The sequence below is a fragment of the Xenopus tropicalis genome, chromosome 1 (genome assembly GCF_000004195.4).
Source record: "Xenopus tropicalis strain Nigerian chromosome 1, UCB_Xtro_10.0, whole genome shotgun sequence".
Taxonomy (NCBI): Eukaryota; Metazoa; Chordata; class Amphibia; order Anura; family Pipidae; genus Xenopus; species Xenopus tropicalis.
The window spans coordinates 89021904-89040511 of record NC_030677.2 but is presented as its reverse complement, the minus strand read 5'-3'; the positions used below and the strand labels follow the sequence as shown (position 1 = coordinate 89040511).

At 40.5% G+C, this 18608-nt stretch overlaps 1 protein-coding gene across 2 annotated transcripts in view; it reads left to right on the top strand.

Annotated features, from left to right (window-relative positions):
- LOC101733496 (cyclic AMP-responsive element-binding protein 3-like protein 3) overlaps positions 1 to 18608 on the top strand; it is a 180331-nt gene that overhangs the window by 156327 nt on the left and 5396 nt on the right. For both annotated transcript variants that reach the window (XM_004919577.2, XM_004919576.3), the window contains exon 9: positions 7279 to 7372. In XM_004919577.2, coding sequence (XP_004919634.2) covers positions 7279 to 7372 — 94 coding nt within the window. The remainder of the gene's footprint in view (positions 1 to 7278; positions 7373 to 18608) is intronic.

Here is an 18608-nt window from a genome sequence, read left to right as displayed (position 1 = left end):
CAAATGCTTTAGCAAAGTCTAAGTAGATGAGACACTGCCATTCCAGTCCTGCTCACCTCCTCATAAAAGGTAACTTAAATTCTGACAGATGGTATGCATAAAACCATGCTGGCACAAACTTATAGTATTTTGATTCACAATGTATTCAAGTATCCTATCCCTTATAACCCCTTCCAAAAGCTTTCGTTTTTTAAATAACGGCCCCACATTAGCAATTCACTCGTGTCTCTGCACCATGCCAGACCTCAGTGAACCCTGAATAGTGATGAGTGAATCTATCCCATTTTGCTTTGCCACAAAAATTTGCGAATCTCTAAAAAGATTCACTAAATGACAAGAAATCCACAAAATGGTGAAAATGGCGCTTGTCCAAAAAAATTGTCGCGTGCGTCATTCTTTTGATGCACCCGACAATTGTTGACGTGCCTTTTTGTTATTCAACTAATTTTTACGCTGCACACGTTTTGCAAAATGATACGCCAATGGTGAAACATGGAAATCTGCTGCAAATTATTGCATCCATCACTAATCCTGAAAAGTTAAGTCAAGAGGTTTGCCAATCACAGCGCTAAACTTGTTTAATACCTGGGATGAATAGCATCCGGTCCTGGACCTTTGTTTACCTTACATGTTCAAGTCTCTTTTGAATTTCCTCCTGAATCACCCATGCATCGGTAGTTATATTACTAGAACTGGGTCTATTGAAAGGGATGCGATGATTCACCGCTCCTCAGATTTATAAACAGATTAAAAATATGAGTTCAAAATTTTTTACCATTTACCTATTTAAAAAATAATTTTGGATTCCTTTTACTCCTAGTTGCAATACCCTTTCCATCTCTATTTTAGCTTGTCTGATGCATTTAGCTTGTCTGATGCATAGCTTTTATGCATGCTTTATTTGCTACCTGATGAAAAGTTTCTGCTGTCCCAGCTACTGTAACTTGAATGCTTTAAAAGCATGTTTTTTCTTGCCACCCTCAACATTAACACTTTTGTTCAACCATAAAGGTTTTGCTTTGCGATGGCCTTTGCTAGCTTTCAAGGGGAATATACTGACTGTAAACTTGCTAAGCAATGTTTTAAAGATATTCCATTTTCCTTCTGTGTTTAACACAAAATTTAACAAAAAGGTTTTAGTTACACCCTTATAGAGCTGTCTCTGCAGCATTATCTCAAAGGAGACCATGTTATGATCACTGTTCCCCAAATGCACAACCACAAATGTTAGAGATGATTTCAGTATTATTAGATATCACCAGGTCCAAAAGAGAATAATTCTTAAACTGTCTGAAATAAAAGGTTTCATTTAGCATATTTACAAACCTACTAGCTTTGGGGGGCCACGGACGCCAGTTGGACAGCCCTGGCATACACCAATGATAATTTTCTTTGTAACCTTTAGTCTTGCTGAAATTTCTACCCAAAGGGATTCCACACTGTCCCTGGTAATTTCTTTAGCACATGGCTTTAAATCTGACTTTACATAAACATATACCCCTCCACCCTTTTTAATCCCTCTGTCCCTCCTAAAAAGGGTGTAATCATTCTCAGCCCAGTCACATGTTTCATCGCACCAGGTCTCAGTGATACCAATCAAACCATAATTTTCAGTACATGCAATAGATTCCAGCTCTCCTAATTTACCTGACAAACTCAGCGCTCAAACATACAGTGACAGGCCAGGAAACAGGCCAGAGTTTAAAATTAGAAATTCCAGTAGACAGAAAGCAGACAGGTCTCAGAAACAGGAAGAATATACATGTACCAGATACAGGGTCTGGAAATAGGCAGGGAATCAAGAACACTAGTAGTACTTTGCTTAGAGGCATAGGAAGACAGCACAGATGGATGTACAATACCCAAATACCCAAACCCCAGGGATATCCCACCCTACAGGATTAAAAAATGAGGCCAAAATGTTCTGTAGCCATAGTGTTTTCCCTGAAACAATTAGTCTGCAACCTTCCTGCATTATTTAGCGCACACAAAAATGTAAACAAATATATGATAACAATAATGGTTTAATATAAAGGTATATACTCCCTACACACAGAACAGGTAGACAGGTTAACAGGCCTTTAAGCCAGGGTAGATAGGTCCCTAAGCCCAGAGGCCAGGGCAGACAAGTCTTCAGGCCCAGCAGCTAGGCAAGACAGATCCTTGGGACCAGAGGCTGGAGGCAGGACTGCAGTCTGCAGGAAAGTATGGTAAGTGCATACAACAGCCCACTGAATAAATGAGAATATGGGTTACTCACAGAGTACGAAATGAGCTGATGGCAGGACAAATAGAGTTCAAGCGTATCCATTAACAGGCAGAGTTCAGGCAAAATCTGTTAAACAGGCAGAGGTCGGTTCAGGCAGAGTTCAGGCAAATCCAGGAGTCAGGCAAAAGTCAAACACAGTACAGCAAATCACAGGAACAGGGAACCAGGAGCTAGGCTTATAACCAAGCAATGATTTGCATCCTTCAGCGTCCTTTTAAACTGACACAACGTCGTGCATTCACGAGCAGTTGTAAACACCCGTGTGGGCGTGTGGATGAATGCTCACACTTGACGCATGTGCCAAACTGCCCTTAGACAGGACACCTTACATTGCCCCCCCCCAAAGGGTGGCCTCTGGACTCCTTTCACTGGTTTCTCTGGAGGATTCCTATGAAACTTAATCAGATATTCTAATTCCCTGCTGTGGATACAAGAGTCCAGGATCTCCTCAACTTCAAATTCCTCAGTACCTTGACAAAGAACAGGTGGAGAAGGTGTAGCCTGGTGGAAAAGGATTCTGAACGTACCTCTTAAGTAAATTTTCATGGAAGCTGGAAGACTTAATTTGAATGCGACTGGATTAACAATCCTCTTCATAGAAAAAGGACCCGCAAATTTTGGAGAAAGTTTCTTAGATGGAGTGGTGAGATGAAGATTAATCGTAGATAAACCACACCTTAGCTCCTAATTGAAATTCTGGATCTGCCCCTCATTTTAGATCCGTGCAGTTTTTAAAATTTTTCTGAGCCTGCAAAATTGAATGTTGAAGAACCTTAGAATTTTCTTGTAGGAAGTGTAATCGCACTTGAACTGATGGAAGCTATACCTCCCAGAAATGCCTGGCAACATGGTAGGATGGAAACCAAAATTAGAGAAGAATGGAGATTGAGTGGTTGTGGAATTAATGGAATTATTGTAAGAAAATTCCACCAGCGGAAGTAACGAGGCCCAATTATCTTGTAGATAGGAAGAAAAAGTTTGTATACATTGTTCTAGTGTTTGATTCGTTCTTTCAGTCTGGCCATTGGTCAGAGGATGGTAAGCTGAAGATTTAATTAAGGAAATACCCAATGATTTACAAACTGAAGAAATTTGGATGTAAACTGTGTTCCACGGTCTGAAATTATCTCTCCAGGCAAGCCATGTAGTCTTGGAGTCTGCCTACCACTACAAATATTGTGTTACATCCATCAGAGGGCGGGTGTTCCACAATGAAATCCATAGACATAGACTTCCAGGGTTTCTCTGGTGGAGGGAGGGAACGCAGTAGTCCAAGTGGTTTGAATCGAGGAACCTTTGATCTGGCACAACTTTCACATGAGCGGACATAGACAATACAATCCTTAACAATAGAGGGCCACCAAAAGAATCGTCTTACCAAATCTAAAGTCTTTCGAATACCAGAGTGACCAGCAAGAGGATGATCATGAGAAAGCTTCAAAGCATCCAAATGAAGAGAGGGTGGAATGTTTCCTTATGGAAGAGAAGGTTGTCTTGAAAATATAATGATTCAACATTAGGATAATCTTGAATAGACTGATTCACTTTTCTGATGTTCTCAATAAAGACTGATTGTAGTAAGAAAATTTCCAGGCTGTAAAATAGTATCTGGAGCTGATGCAGTTTCTTCGTTATGAAATAAACATGGCAAGGCATCAGTCTTAATATTTGTATGAGCCAGGTTTGTAGGTATTATGAAATTGAAACCGGGAAAAGAACAGGGCCCATCTAGCTTGACGAGGATTGAGCCGTTTAGCAGAACGCAGATACTCTAAATTTTTGTGGTCAGTAAAAATTAAAATCGGATAAGGTGATCCTTCGAACAGATGCTGCCATTCTTCAAGGGCACTCTTAAAAGCCAGTAGCTCACAATCTCCCACATCATAATTTCTTTCAGTAGAACTACGTTTTTTAGAAAAGAAGGCAACCAGATGTAAAATTTGCTTGGGACCACTCCTTTGAGATAATATTGCTCCAGTAGCCTCCTCAGAAGCGTCAACTTCCAAAATAAAAGATCTTGAATCAGTATGAATTAGAATGGGAGCGGAGATAAAAAGAAGTTTGAGTCTTTTAAAAGCTTCTTGAGCGACTGTGAGCCAGGAAAATTACACTTTCTTACTAGTTAGATCTGTGATTGTTTAATGACATGCCAGAAAAATTCTTGATAAACTTCCTGTAGAAGTTGGTGAAACAAATGAATCTTTGCACCCCCTTATGGTCAGTTGGAGTAGGTGAATTAAGAACAGTCTCTACCTTCTTTGTATCCATTTGGAAACCATCTGCAAACCCCAAAAATTCGATAGAGGATACCTCAAGCTCACACTTGAAAGGGTGCTTTGGGAGTCTGGAAAGAACTTCTTTAACATGTTCACGATGTTCCTGAATAGACAGGGAGAAAAACAGGATGTCATCTAAATACACAACAACATATTGATCCAGAAGATCATGGAAAATATAATTTACTAAGTGCTGGAACGTGTCTGTAGCGTTACATAATCCGAAAGGCATGACTGTATATTCAAAATGTCCATAGCGAGAGCGAAAAGCAGTCTTCCCCATATCCCCTGACTGGATACGAATTATAAGCCCCTCTCAAATCTAACTTGGAAAAGATCTCAGCACGGCAAAGTCTTTGGAAAAGTTCTGGCTAATAGTAACTTTATTTAAATCACGGTAATCAATGCATGGCCACCGAGAGTGGTCTTTCTTTTCAACAAAAAATATTCCTGCTCCTGCAGGAGAAGTAGATGGTCTGATAAACCCCTTGTCTACATTCTTGTCAATATATTCCTTCAAAGTAATAAGTTCAGGTTCAGAGAGAGGATAAATTCTGCCAAATGGTATTGCAGCTCCAGGTAAAATGGGGCAGTCATACTCTCTATGAAATGAAATAGAATCTGCACCCTTCTTGTTGAAGACATCTAGGAACTCATGATAGGCCTGAGGTACCAATTGAGATTTGTCATCATTCAAAATGGAATAACCCACAGGAGACAAGGAAAAGGGAAGACACTTTTGAATACAAGAATCAGACTTGAATGTTACAGTTCCCATTTGCCAGTCAATAGAGGGGTTATGAAGTTTTAACCATGGAATACCAAGAATTACAGGGAACAGAAAGGACTTCATCATATCAAACTTTATGGTTTCAAAATAAATGGAGCCATTGATTAGGGTGCCATTGGCCATCTTGATATTAACTGGTTGGGACTTGGATAGGAGTGCAATGTGATTGTCATAGGCAAGTCTGATTCATAAAACACCCACGGGCCCCAGAATCAATAACTGCACATGAGATAAGTGTGCACTGGAGACAGAGGTGATGTAATTGACAGTGGTTTTGGAGTTAATTTATCATCTGGATGAGTAGGGCAATTTCTGAGAAGATGACTAGGCTGGCCACAATACAGACACAGATTAAGGCATCTATGGCAGCAGATAAAGTCTTTCGTACTACCCCTTTTGGTGCTTTGGTTCTGAATCAGCAACAGGACTGAGGTTAACAGAAGGAGGAGCTTTTGGTAGCAGCCATGAAGATGTCTTTCCCTTAGGCGCCTATCAATTTGAATTGAAAGCTGAATTAACTCCTCCAGGGATTCAGGAACCCCTACATGAGCAAGTTCATCTTTAAGTATTTTGGAAAGACCAATACGAAATTGATGTTTCAACGTCTTGTCATTCCAAAGGGAATCTGGGGCCCAGTGACTCCACAGGCTTAGAGAGTCAGTTATAGTCAGTATAACATCAATTCAGGGAGGTGCCAAATAAGGGCTAAGATTGGCTATTAGGTAGCCTCTAGCCATATTATCAGCTTACAGGAGGCTTTATTTGGTAGAAAGTTTTTATTCAACCAAAACTTGCCACAATGGTGTGTGTTTACTTAGACTGGCGATAAATAGTACCAGTGATGTTGCCTGTAGCAACTAATCAGATCTTTGCTTTTGATTTCTAACTTGTAGGTGACTGTTCAAATCTAATTGCTGATTGGTTGCTATGGGCAACATCACGGGTGATATTTATCTCTAATCTTTTTTAAATCAGGAATTTAAAAATAACTACCTGGTTTGGAGGCACTGAGAGCAACATCCAAGGGTGGGAAAACTAAGTGTAGCAGCATGCCTCTCTTGCAAACGAATGACAACTGATGAAAAAGTACTATTTTGTTTTTTCAGCTTAAAGAAGAGCTAGGAAACATTAATTAATATACAGCCCACCAACCCTGCTGCACAACCACTCCATCAGACTACTGAATGTGCCCCACTCCCCCACCTTTGCCAAAATTCAGAGATGCATTGCAGTGTTACAGCTGCCAAGTTTGATCACACTGTAGTGTGAACCAAACTTGGTATGACCAAACTCCTTGCAGGATTTTCAATGCTGTGATCATCCTCCAGGAGCATATGCGCTAAAAGGCATAGCAGCATTAGCATGTACTCCAGTACAGGTACTCCAGTCTTGAATATCACAGCAGTTGAAGCTCTGACAGGATGTGATGCAGCAACCTGGTACATAATGATGTCTTTTTCAGAAAAAAAGGAGAAAGACATAATGTGGAATAAAGATTTAATCAGGGTTGTTTTAAATCTTAGTGCTGAGGCAGGAGAGAATTTAGAGTTTATCATAATGGCCAAAAATATAAAGGGGCTTATTCACAACTGCAGGTTGAACTGCAAAAAAGTTTGGACAAAAGGAATATACATGAACATGTATGGTAGAATTCTGAAAAAAATGCTGCATTGTGGAAAAAATAGCAAATTGAATCCAAAAAGTACTTGAGGGGGAAAAGTGCCTTTTTATTCTCAACCTCTTAAGTAAAATTAGTAAATAGGCATCCCTGTATATCAACAAGGAAATTTATTTAAAAAGATTTGAATAGAACTATTGTGCTGTTGTTAAATAATTGTTTCATACAAATATTTCCTTTTTTCCTGCATAAATTGTTACTATATATTTTTATTCAACCTGCATTCATTTGTATGATAAATTGACTATTTATCTTTTTATTGCAGGTTTTACTTTTGGCATTTTCTCTCATCATTTTTCCATCCTTTAACCCATGTACAAAAAAGACTCAAAAAAGTAATGACTTCACCCCTGTGCGAGGTAATCTTTCAGTTTAACTATTGTATTTTTCGAATGTATGTGTATATGTATGCAAACTTTTACATTTTTAAAGGGCTACTAGGATACGCAGCTCTCTTCAATTTTACAGTATAGAAAAGTATAAATAATTAGGACAAGCATTGGAATAAATAAGTATAAATATACAGAGATTATGTGTCATGTGGTAAAATAAAGTAGGAAGTAGGTTGATAACATACACAATTAGAACAGCAAAAGTATTTTAGATTTGGGCATTGACCCTTAAAGAGATAGTAACACCAGAAATTAAATCTTTCAAATCTATCATAGCATTGTCTTTGCATGTCATTTATAATTTTGCCTTTGAAAGATTTTGCCCGGTGCTTTTACGTTATCTCAGTGCTGTCCAACTAATGTGATAGCTAGGGCTGGAATTTTTATGGTCTACGTGGTGGAGGGCTGATAATAGAAGCGAGTTTGACCACTCCCCTTTTTAACTGCACCCACTTCAAACCACACCCATGTTATCATACAAGCTTTTAAGACCCACATTATAATTAGTGTTCACTGCATCAATTCACCCTTTACTCATATGTGAAAGAAATGTATGATGTCATATTATATTATTACAAATATTATGACATACCCTTAAATCCATATGGCTCCTCCTCCCCATGGCTAGTACAGCAAACCCCACCACATAATTAAACACCTTAGAGACCAGACCCCCTAACAACAATTTCCAAATGCTGACAAATTTCCACAGGCAGCATAGAGTATGGCAAACACAGGCAGGCTAGGGCAGGCAGAGTATGGTACACCCAGGCAGTGTAGGGCAGGCAGAGTATGGCACATACAGGCAGTGTAGGGCAGGCAGAGTATGGCACATACAGGCAGCGTAGAGCAGGGCAGGCAAAGTAGGGAAGGAGACAAGGAAACCAATCATTACTAAGAAAGTAACTATTAATGACCACTCCAATATGAACAGTTTGTAGAGTACTACATACAGTGACACAATGCAGGGGCTTACAGCCAGAATCTTTTTGAAGGGACTTCCATATTTGTGCAGCAGCAGTCCATTAGCATTGGAAGCTATACCTAACAGATTGAGAAGGTTGGCAAACAGTCAGGTTTAGGAACTTCAAGCAACAACTACTTACAAAAGCTGCTCTATCAGTGAATAGTGATCAACATGACCTATAGGTAACTTTTAATGTAAATTAATATTTTGAAGAGTTATACTAAATATACCATGACCTGGATGAATGAAAATCTTCATAGTCATTTTTAAGAGTAGTTTTTAGTGTCTGTATCACTTTCAGTTTCAAGACTGGAGCAGATAATGTTACAAGAATTAGGGTCTGAGTTTCTTTTTAAAAATATTAGGAGAGTGTTATAGAGGCAAATAAAATAAAAATGTTGTAAAACATTTTGATTCATATATCCCTGTCATGCCTGTTACGAAATAATGTATATTAGTTTTATCTATACGACCTTTCCCATGTGGATATTGTGGTAGAATGGCCCAACAAATGAGAGAAAAGGTGAGTTTTCCCTTCAAGTTCTCCATAGTGGGAGATGTAATCTCTAAGGGAGAGGATTATAAACTGAGAAGGGTTGCTCTGTTTAAAAGGTTGTGCTGTCTGGCCCTGGAAGCCATAGGGTTCTGGATAGAACAAGCGGATCAGGCGATCCATTCCAGCAGTCCAGCTTGCCTATTGGAGCATACTTTCCACAGGAAGGCTGTCCTGTGGAAAAGGTATTTAATGCTATAGAAAGGTGTGAGACACTCTCTCAGAGCAGGGCACAGAGCAGGAAGGACACCTCTCTGTGTTAGGACTCCCAGAAGGGCTGGGGGTGCTGCCTGCCACTGCCAGAAGCAGAGGGAGCCCAGACTTGAGAAAGCTGCCAAGAGACTGAGGATCTAAGGAGCTGAAAGGAAAGCCAGGAGGCTGAGCTAATCCCCCAGAAGTGTTGTGAGTACAGGGGTGACCCCAACATTTGTGTTTTCCCACTGGTAGTCCACAAGGGGCCCAGGTTAGTGAGGGAACTAATCTAATGTGTGAAGTGAGCGCCCCAGAGGGCAGGATTTATTTTTATGATTTGTTTTGTATGCTGAAATGGGCACCCCTGTGTAAATAAACTGCCTTAAAGCCAAGAAAGTGTCTGTCCTGGATCCCGCTAGTTTACAATATATATATATATTTTTTTTTTTTTACTTTGCATCTGTTTATTATTTTCAAATTTGTAACTAGGTCAAGACAAAAACAAAAGTATGACAGCAAAAAGGTGAGTACAGTATAAACCATTTAACTTAGGCTCCTTCCTCCAAGAATACCAGCTGATTCACATCATTACACAACAACATGAAATTTTACAAAAAAAAATTGTAGATAACTGTTAGACTCCAATGTCCTTATTATTATTATGTAATATTGTACTAGTTAGATTACAGCAGTCTCTTAATAATCTATAGTTCATCTAATACATTATGTAACCACAGGAAAAAAAACCCAGTGGGCCCCACTTTGGGCGCCACACTCTCGACCCAAATAGTGGCTGCAAGGAGGAAGAAGGGGGTATACATTGTGCATTACACACTGCGTGTGAAGTTGGCAACTGAGGTGAGGGGCTCCTGGGGTGGCAGCCCTGGTGGACCCTGGACACCCCAGTCCGAAACCACATAGACACATAATACATCATATAAATAAATGATGATCCCCCTGAAGTACCAATATGTAAATTATCCCTTTTGTTTGCACATAGTACTCATTTATTTTGTAACTGAACTACAGCTAACTAGGATACTGCTCATAAGGCCTACACATCACACTATACAACCAGCCTGTCTGCATCAAGTTCTGCAGTGGAGGAGCTTATGCTATATGGGTTTGTGCTCTACTCACTGGTGTATTTATAAATGTTTCACATATACATTGCATACATGTTTGGTATAATGTACTATACCGAAGGGCCCTCACATGAGTGGTTATTCTGCTAATGTTAGGGCTTTTTAAAATAATATCTTATGTTTTATTGACTTGTCAAGGGTAGGGTTGCTACCTGGCCAGTATTTTGGCAGCCTAGCTAGTAAAATACCAGGCAAGGCCGGGGCCAGTATTGCAAATTTACCAGTCTACCAGTCAGTCTACCTCTGGCCTACCCTCAACCTGGCCAAAATTCATAATCAAGCCAGGTTGTTATTGCCCATACACACAAGGTTTCTGTTGCTCGGCCTGCAGCCTGCCCACCTATGTCACTGGTCCAACTCCTTCTGCAACACCACTCCTCCCTCAACAATTTTGTCTCACCCCCTCCATGTCACCAATTTGCCCCTCAGGGTCCAACTACCACTCCTTTAACTTAAGCAAGAATCTTTCAAAAAAACAAAAAGGGGGGGGCGGCAATCGAAATGAGGGAATATTAGGCCTCTTTTAATGATGGAAAATGACTTACCTCAAGGTATCCTATTTATGTTTTCAATGCGTTAATTTAAAATTCATTTTTTAGCTGAACAATCTATAGAAACATCATTAGATCAGTTATGTGTCACAGAATCAGTACAGCATTATTGTTCTAATCCTAATGTGGGGGGGGTTGCAGGGTCAACACTTTATAGAAACAATTCAACAATTCAAATTTTGTTGATAGAATGAATTCTGTGCTATAGAATCTTTCTTTTTGTCGCAAGCATCTATTTTGTCATGAAAATCTAGCTTGGAATATGCTACTCAGTTACACCATTATATATTTTGTCAAAGTTTTGTTATACATAATTCATTCTGTAAAAAACTGGTTCTGCTGTATGGATGTTACACATTTGTCAGACAGAATGCTTGTTGAAATTTACAGAATGGAGTTTGTAATATAATAATATCCTTTAGTGCATAAAAAATCTCAAAAATGTACATTTGTTACCAATGGATATGGCCACACGTTCATTATGTGTACTAGGGATTGTCCTTTGTATACAGAATGTATTTTTGTAGACAAAATGTACTTCGGATAAACAGCACCCCATAAAGCATGAAAGGATTGGAACTACCTTATGGAGCAGCCATGCATACAATCACTAGAAAGCAGAAAGTAGCAGATGGGTAGGTTTCTCAGAAGTGAATCAGTGGATCTTCAGGCATTTTAGTCCATTAATGTCAATAGACAAACATTCAGGCAATCTGTAGTGGCTCTCTTTGTAGCTCTCCTTGTTGAATTCTTTATTAAACTCATTTAGTTCACTTATAAACAAATCACGTTGAAACGCATCACCCTTGCAAATGCTCACCCATTGCAAATGTTCTCCACTGCGTATATCTTAATAAATAGGGAGAGGAAAACCTGGGCAGTGCTGCACACAGGTCTTGGGAATCACAACTGAGAAATGGAAGGCACAGATGCAGAGTGTGCCTTTCACTCCAAAGAGGGTGGCTCATCAATTCACAGCTGGTGTATCTTCTCTCAGCTTGATCAAGACAAAACAGAAAGAATTGCTACAGCACCCGCCAAGATGACTATCAGCTAACATGTAAGGATAATGTTATGGCTGCCAAAGAGAAAAGACATGTGAACTGTATTCACACATGGCCCCATCACCTTGGGCACAGAAATTCTGAAACAATGTAAAGGTTAGTTCAAGATCAGTATTGCCAGTAGTATAAAAATTGATGCATGTAGTAAGCAAATGTACTAACTGCCCAAGGGGGAAAATCACAAAGAAACCTTTTTCAAAAGCCAACAGCACAGGTCAAGAAACCCTGGACCCAATTCACACAATGTGGTCCAATGAAAACTCAGACTCCAGGAAATAGGAAATATTTTCTTTATTCATGACTTCTCAAGGTACACAGTAGTCTACCTGCTGCAGAGCAAAGATGAAGTTCCAGAGAAGCTTGAAATGTATCTTGCTCAAGTAGGCAATACATTTAGCAAAATGGCAAAAATACTGTGTGCAGATAATGGGACTGAGTATGCAAGTGGCAAAACACAAGCCATTCTAAGGAAACACAGAATTATGCTCCAGACAACTGTACTATACAACCCAGAGCAAAGGGGTATTGCAGAGAGAATTAACCACACTTTGGGGCAGATTTATTATTCGATGCCCGCGTGACTTTTTCGTACGCTTGTGCGAAAAAATCAGAAAGGTTTTCCCTCTGTTTACAATCAAAAATTTTGGGAGTTTCGGATCGCCAATACGATATTATTGTGACTAATATGATTTTTTTTAAGCATTTTCGTGATATTTGCAATCTTCAGAAATTTTCGGATCCAATCCGAATTTGTCCCATTCGGGATTCGAACTCTCGTTTTCATGAATGTGCCCCTTTGTGTGAAAGTAGAAGAAGCGTGCTCTTTGATGAAGATATTCCAACCATTTATTGGGGAGAAGTAATTATGACAGCCTGCCGGCTTACCCAGCAAATCAAGCTTATGCTTAGGAAGGTATACTTGTTGGCTACTGTGAATCTCAAAAGGGTTACAGAATCCTGCACCCAAGCACCAACAAAAAAAACCATTAACTGAAGTGTAACTATTGGTAAAAATTCTGTATGTCTTACATTTCATGATGTGGCATCAACTGCCCATTCTACAGTAGAATCCCAACCAGTACTAGATAGCATGAAACTGAAGTCCATGTGAGAGAACCAAGGCAAGTGAGGGGATCAGAGCATATCACAGGAGTAACAGGGAAAATAAGACGAAGTCACAGAGAGCAGGCCAAGCAGAAAAGTACCAAAGAATAAGCAAAAGGGTCTGTTCAGGCAGCCAGAATTTCAGGAACCGTGCATGCCAGAGGGGGGAGTGTAACACTGCAGATGCCCCCACTGCCTCATCATTACACAAAGAGTATGAGGAAATTCCAAAGCTAAATTGAACTCTCAACAAGCGCTTTGAAACCTAGGACCTAAGAGATGTGACTACTACCTTGGAATACAGATACAAAGAGTGGATGATGAAGGCAAAGGGACTGGAATGCAATTAAGAGAGTCATGCAATACCTTAAACAGACTAAAGACTTGAGTATAAAGATATCTGCAAGTGGTGGCCTAGAACTCATGGGATATGTGGACTCAGACAATTTACAAGTGGTTACTTGTTCAAGTAACAGCCCAATATCCTTGGCTAGCAAAAAGCAAATCTCTGTGGCATTGTCTTCTACAGAAGCAGAATAGATTTCAGCAATTCATGCTAGTCAAGAAATCATTTGGTTGCATCAACTACTAGAAGATCTTGGTGAGCCAATGTCTCAGCCAACAGTTTTATGTGAGGTCAATTAAGGATGTATAAAACTTGCAAACAGTGAAAAGATCAATGCATGAACCAAGCACTACCTACATAGATACTAGGCATCACTACCTATGTGATCTACTGAAACAAAATGTGATTTAGCTTGCATACTATGAGACTGACGTTATGTTAGCAGATTCTATGACAAAGTCACTACCAAGATCCAAATTTGAGACTCTTATACTTGAGACAAGTATTTATTAACCTCTGCCACTATACAAGTTGTTCTCTGTTTATAAAGTTTTCTGGAAACCTGTGCATTCTGGAAAGAGTCTGCAGGATGTGATGCCATTTCCATTTTCCTCTTATTGCTGAAAGTAGAAGTTTCAGCCATGCTTGCAGCATTACTCTGATTGGTAAGAGTCCTGACTGTTACTGCACTCCAGATTACCCAGATACTCTGCTGAAACATGGTGAAGAGTGGATGTATTTACTACTGTATGTTGATGATTTGATAACTATTCACAAAATATCACACACGGTTTTCCAACACCCAGAACAAATGCCTAGATTCCAGCATACCTGAGTGAGATGATTTTGAAAATAACAGACTGTTTTTTTTTTGTTGGCTTTTTGTCTAAGTGCCCTCTGTAAGTCCACTATATACATTGATATTCATTGGCTTTTCTTTAAAGAAGAAGCGTATGTTATACACATCCCTCTAATGACCCTTATGCGCCTCCCAAAGTGTCTTTTGTGCAGTTACTGAAGATTTGTTAATGTCAAAATATTTTTTAGATAGGTAGCAAGATTTTATTTGTGTAGTTGGAGACTTCAACAGATGTTCATTGATCCGTATGGATATGGTATCGTATGGTATGTTTGAAGTTTTTTTTCCCACTGGAGTATGATCTGTCCATGTGATATATTTTAGTATTATGTGTGATTTAATAAAGAGATATAGATATAGAGAAAGATATAGTCAATTCTGGTGTTTACCTTCTTTTCATGTGAGTAAAATGTAAATTCCCTGGATGTGGGATTCCTCCAGGCATCTAGTAAATAATAAGAGGGGAGAATGGACCATTTAGTCTCCAGCTAATAATTCATTTGTAGCATTAAAAGAGGCAAGTTTCAAAAATCATTTTTGAGCTTAGACAATATAGTTACATAGTTACATAGTATACATTAAAGGGTAGTATGGTCTACATACCAAGTATTTGTATTTTCATCTTTTATAAGATATACAGTAAGTTGTATATTCTTTGTATCTATCTGGGTGCTGGGCAAAAAAAACCCTCAATCCCCATAAGCAAATCACACATTCTAATAAGACTGTCTTTTCGGTAAAGTGGAACCAGCTCATACTAACAGGCAAATACTATTGTGCAAGCCATAGAAAAAAAAGAACAGTAAAACATTGAAATGAAGTAATACAATTCAACACAGATGGGGATATCTGTTTTGACTGCTACAAGCTCTTTGCCAGGGATGGGCTGCACCTCAATGATGATGGGGCAGCTGCTTTGGGGGAAAAGATGGCTAGCGGGTTGGAGGAGATTTTAAACTAGGAGTGGGGGGGGAGGGTGCAGCGGGAAATTCGGTGGTAGACAGGATAGATGAGGTAGTGGGCATAGTAAGAGAAAATGGGGGAGGAGACTTGCTTCGGGATACTGATAATGGCAGGGAGGCCCATAAGTTGTTTACACGTCATTCTCACGCTGGAACCAGTATTAAATGTATGTTTATCAAGTCAAGGAGTCTGACTGGTAAAATGGGAGAGCTGGAGGTACTGGCGTTGGAGCGGAAATATGATGTGATTGGTGTTGCTGAAACTTGGTTGAATGAGTCTCATGACTGGGCTGTTAATAACAAGTGTTTTAAAACAGCAATCCGGAACGCAAAGATAGAAAATGAGGAGCGCATCACGGCCGAGGCCAAGACTAACCCCAAAAAGTTTTTTAAGTATATTAATAGTAAAAAGATGCAGGTTGAGGGTGTGGCCCCATTGAGTTATAGTAACAATATGGTTACAGCGGATACAGAAAAGGCAGATGTGCTTAACCAGTTCTTTTCTTCTGTGTATACAGTAGAGGAGCCAGAGGGCCAAGTCCCACCTAAGAGCTGCACTGTTGCCTCAGCTCCAAATACACAGTGGTTGGCACAGGATATGGTGCTTAAAGGGTTACACACGATAAATGTAAACAAGGCACCTGGGCCAGATGGAATACACCCTCGGGTACTGAGAGAGCTAGGGGCAGAATTGCAGTGGCCCTTGTTTCTGATATTCTCAGACTCGCTTTCATCAGGTATGGTACCTAGGGATTGGAAGAAGGTGAATGTCATTCCCATATTTAAAAAGGGAGTAAGATCTCAGCCTGGCAATTATAGGCCTGTAAGTTTGACATCCGTGGTGGGCAAGTTATTTGAAGGCTTGTTAAGGGACCACATACAAAATTATGTAGTGGAGAATGGCATTATGAGCAGTAATCAGCATGGCTTTATGAAGGACAGGTCATGTCAGACCAATTTAATTGCTTTTTATGATGAGGTAAGTAAGAAGCTGGACAGTGGGGATGCAGTAGATATAATCTATTTGGATTTTGCCAAAGCATTTGATACCGTTCCCCACAAACGACTGCTTTCTAAGCTAAGGTCTATTGGTCTTAGTGAAGTCGTTTGCACATGGATAGAAAACTGGCTACAGGATCAGGTACAGAGGGTGGTTGTTAATGGCACATTCTCTACTTGGAATAAGGTTCTCAGTGGGGTCCCTCAGGATTCTGTACTGGGTCCACTTTTGTTTAATTTGTTCATAAATGACTTAGGGGAGGGTATTATGAGTAATGTATCAGTGTTTGCAGATGACACAAAACTCTGCAGACCAGTCAATTCCATCCAGGATGTGACATCCCTGCAGCAGGATCTTGAACAACTGGCTATCTGGGCAGCTAAGTGGCAGATGAAATTTAATGTGGATAAATGTAAGGTCATGCACCTGGGATGTAAAAATATGCAAGCCCCGTATACCCTTAATGGGACTGCACTAGGCAAATCCATAATGGATAAGGACCTTGGAGTCCTTGTAGATAAACTTGGCTGTAGCAAGCAATGCCAGGCAGCAGCTGCAAGGGCAAACAAGGTTTTGAGCTGTATTAAAAGGGGTATAGATTCACGGGAGGAGGGGTTTATTCTTCCCCTTTACAGAGCACTGGTAAGGCCCCATCTAGAATATGCTGTTCAGTTTTGGTCTCCAGTGCTCAAACGGGACATTATTGAGTTAGAGAGGGTCCAGAGAAGGGCAACTAAGCTGGTAAAGGGTATGGAAAGTCTCAGTTATGAAGAAAGACTGGCCAAGTTGGGTCTGTTTACACTGGAGAAGAGGCGCTTAAGAGGTGACATGATAACTATGTATAAATATATAAGGGGATCATATAATAACCTTTCTAATGCTTTATTTACCAGTAGGTCCTTCCAACGGACACGAGGGCACCCACTCCGTTTAGAAGAAGGGAGGTTCCATTTAAATATTCAGAAAGGATTTTTTACAGTGAGAGCTGTGAAGTTCTGGAATTCCCTCCTCGAATCAGTCGTGCTGGCTGATACATTATATAAATTTAAGAAGGGGCTGGATGGATTCTTAGCAAGTGAGGGAATACAGGGTTATTGGAGATAGCTCTTAGTACAAGTTGATCCAGGGACTGGTCCGACTGCCATCTTGGAGTCAGGAAGGAATTTTTTCCCCTCTGCGGCAAATTGGAGAAGCTTCAGATGGGGTTTTTTGCCTTCCTCTGGATCAACTAGTAGTTAGGCAGGTTATATATAGGCATTATGGTTGAACTTGATGGACGTGTGTCTTTTTTCAACCCAACTTACTATGTTACTATGACTGATCGCTACAAAAGATGGCCAACAATTTACTCTACAAGATCCGGACAGGGGCAAATACTTTCTCACACAGCTTGCTGTCCAACTGATGTGGCACTGAGGGCCGGAATTTCTCTAGCGTATATAGTGGAGGGCCACTAATGGAAGCCAGTTTTGACTACTCCCCTTTTTTAAACCGCACCCATATTATCACAATGGTGGCGGCGCAGCAAAAACGCAAATGCTTGGTCCTCACTAGGGGGATATCAACCATCATTCATATATGAAAGAATTATATTATGTCATATTAAGATACACCCTTAAATCCATATGCCTCCTCCTCCCCTGTGGATAGCACAGCATCCCCCAGAACTTAATTACACACCTTAGGGACCATTTAATGGCTGCTAACAAACTTCCAGAACAAACAGGGTCACCTCCCACAGGCAGCATAGGACAAGCAGAGTATGGCAGACACAGGCAGCATAGGGCAGGCAGAGTATGGCACACACAGGCAGTACTCTGCCTGCCCTATGTTGCCTGTATGTGCCATACTCTGCCTGCCCTACTCTGCCTGTGTGTGGCATACTCTGCCTGTCCTACCCTGCCTGTGTGTGCCATACTCTACCTGCCCTATGATGCCTGTGTGTGCCATACTCTGCCTTCCATTAGCTGCCTGTGTGTGCCATACTCTGCCTGCCCTATGTTGCGTGTGTGTGCCATACTCTACCTGTTCTATGCTGCCTGAGTGTGCCATACCCTACCTGCCCTATGCTGTATGTGTGCCATACTCTGCCTGCCCTAAGCTGCCTGTGTGTGCCATACTCTGCCTGCCCTATGCTGCCTGTGTGTGCCATACTCTGCCTGCCCTACCCTGCATATGTGTGCCATATGCTTGCCTGCCCTTAGCTGCCTGTGTGTGCCATGCTCTGTCTGCCCTATGCTGCCTGTGTGTGCCATACACACAGGCAACATAGGGCAAGGCAGTACATACAGTGACACAATGCTGGCACAGCATTGAACAATATGGGTAATAACAGCCTGAGCCTGAGGTGTGAACAATGCAGTGGGTGAACAACGCAGAGATGAAAAGGACACTGTAAACAGTACAGGGGGATTACAGCCTAAATCTGAGGTGTGAACCATGCAGGGGGCCAGTTAATCT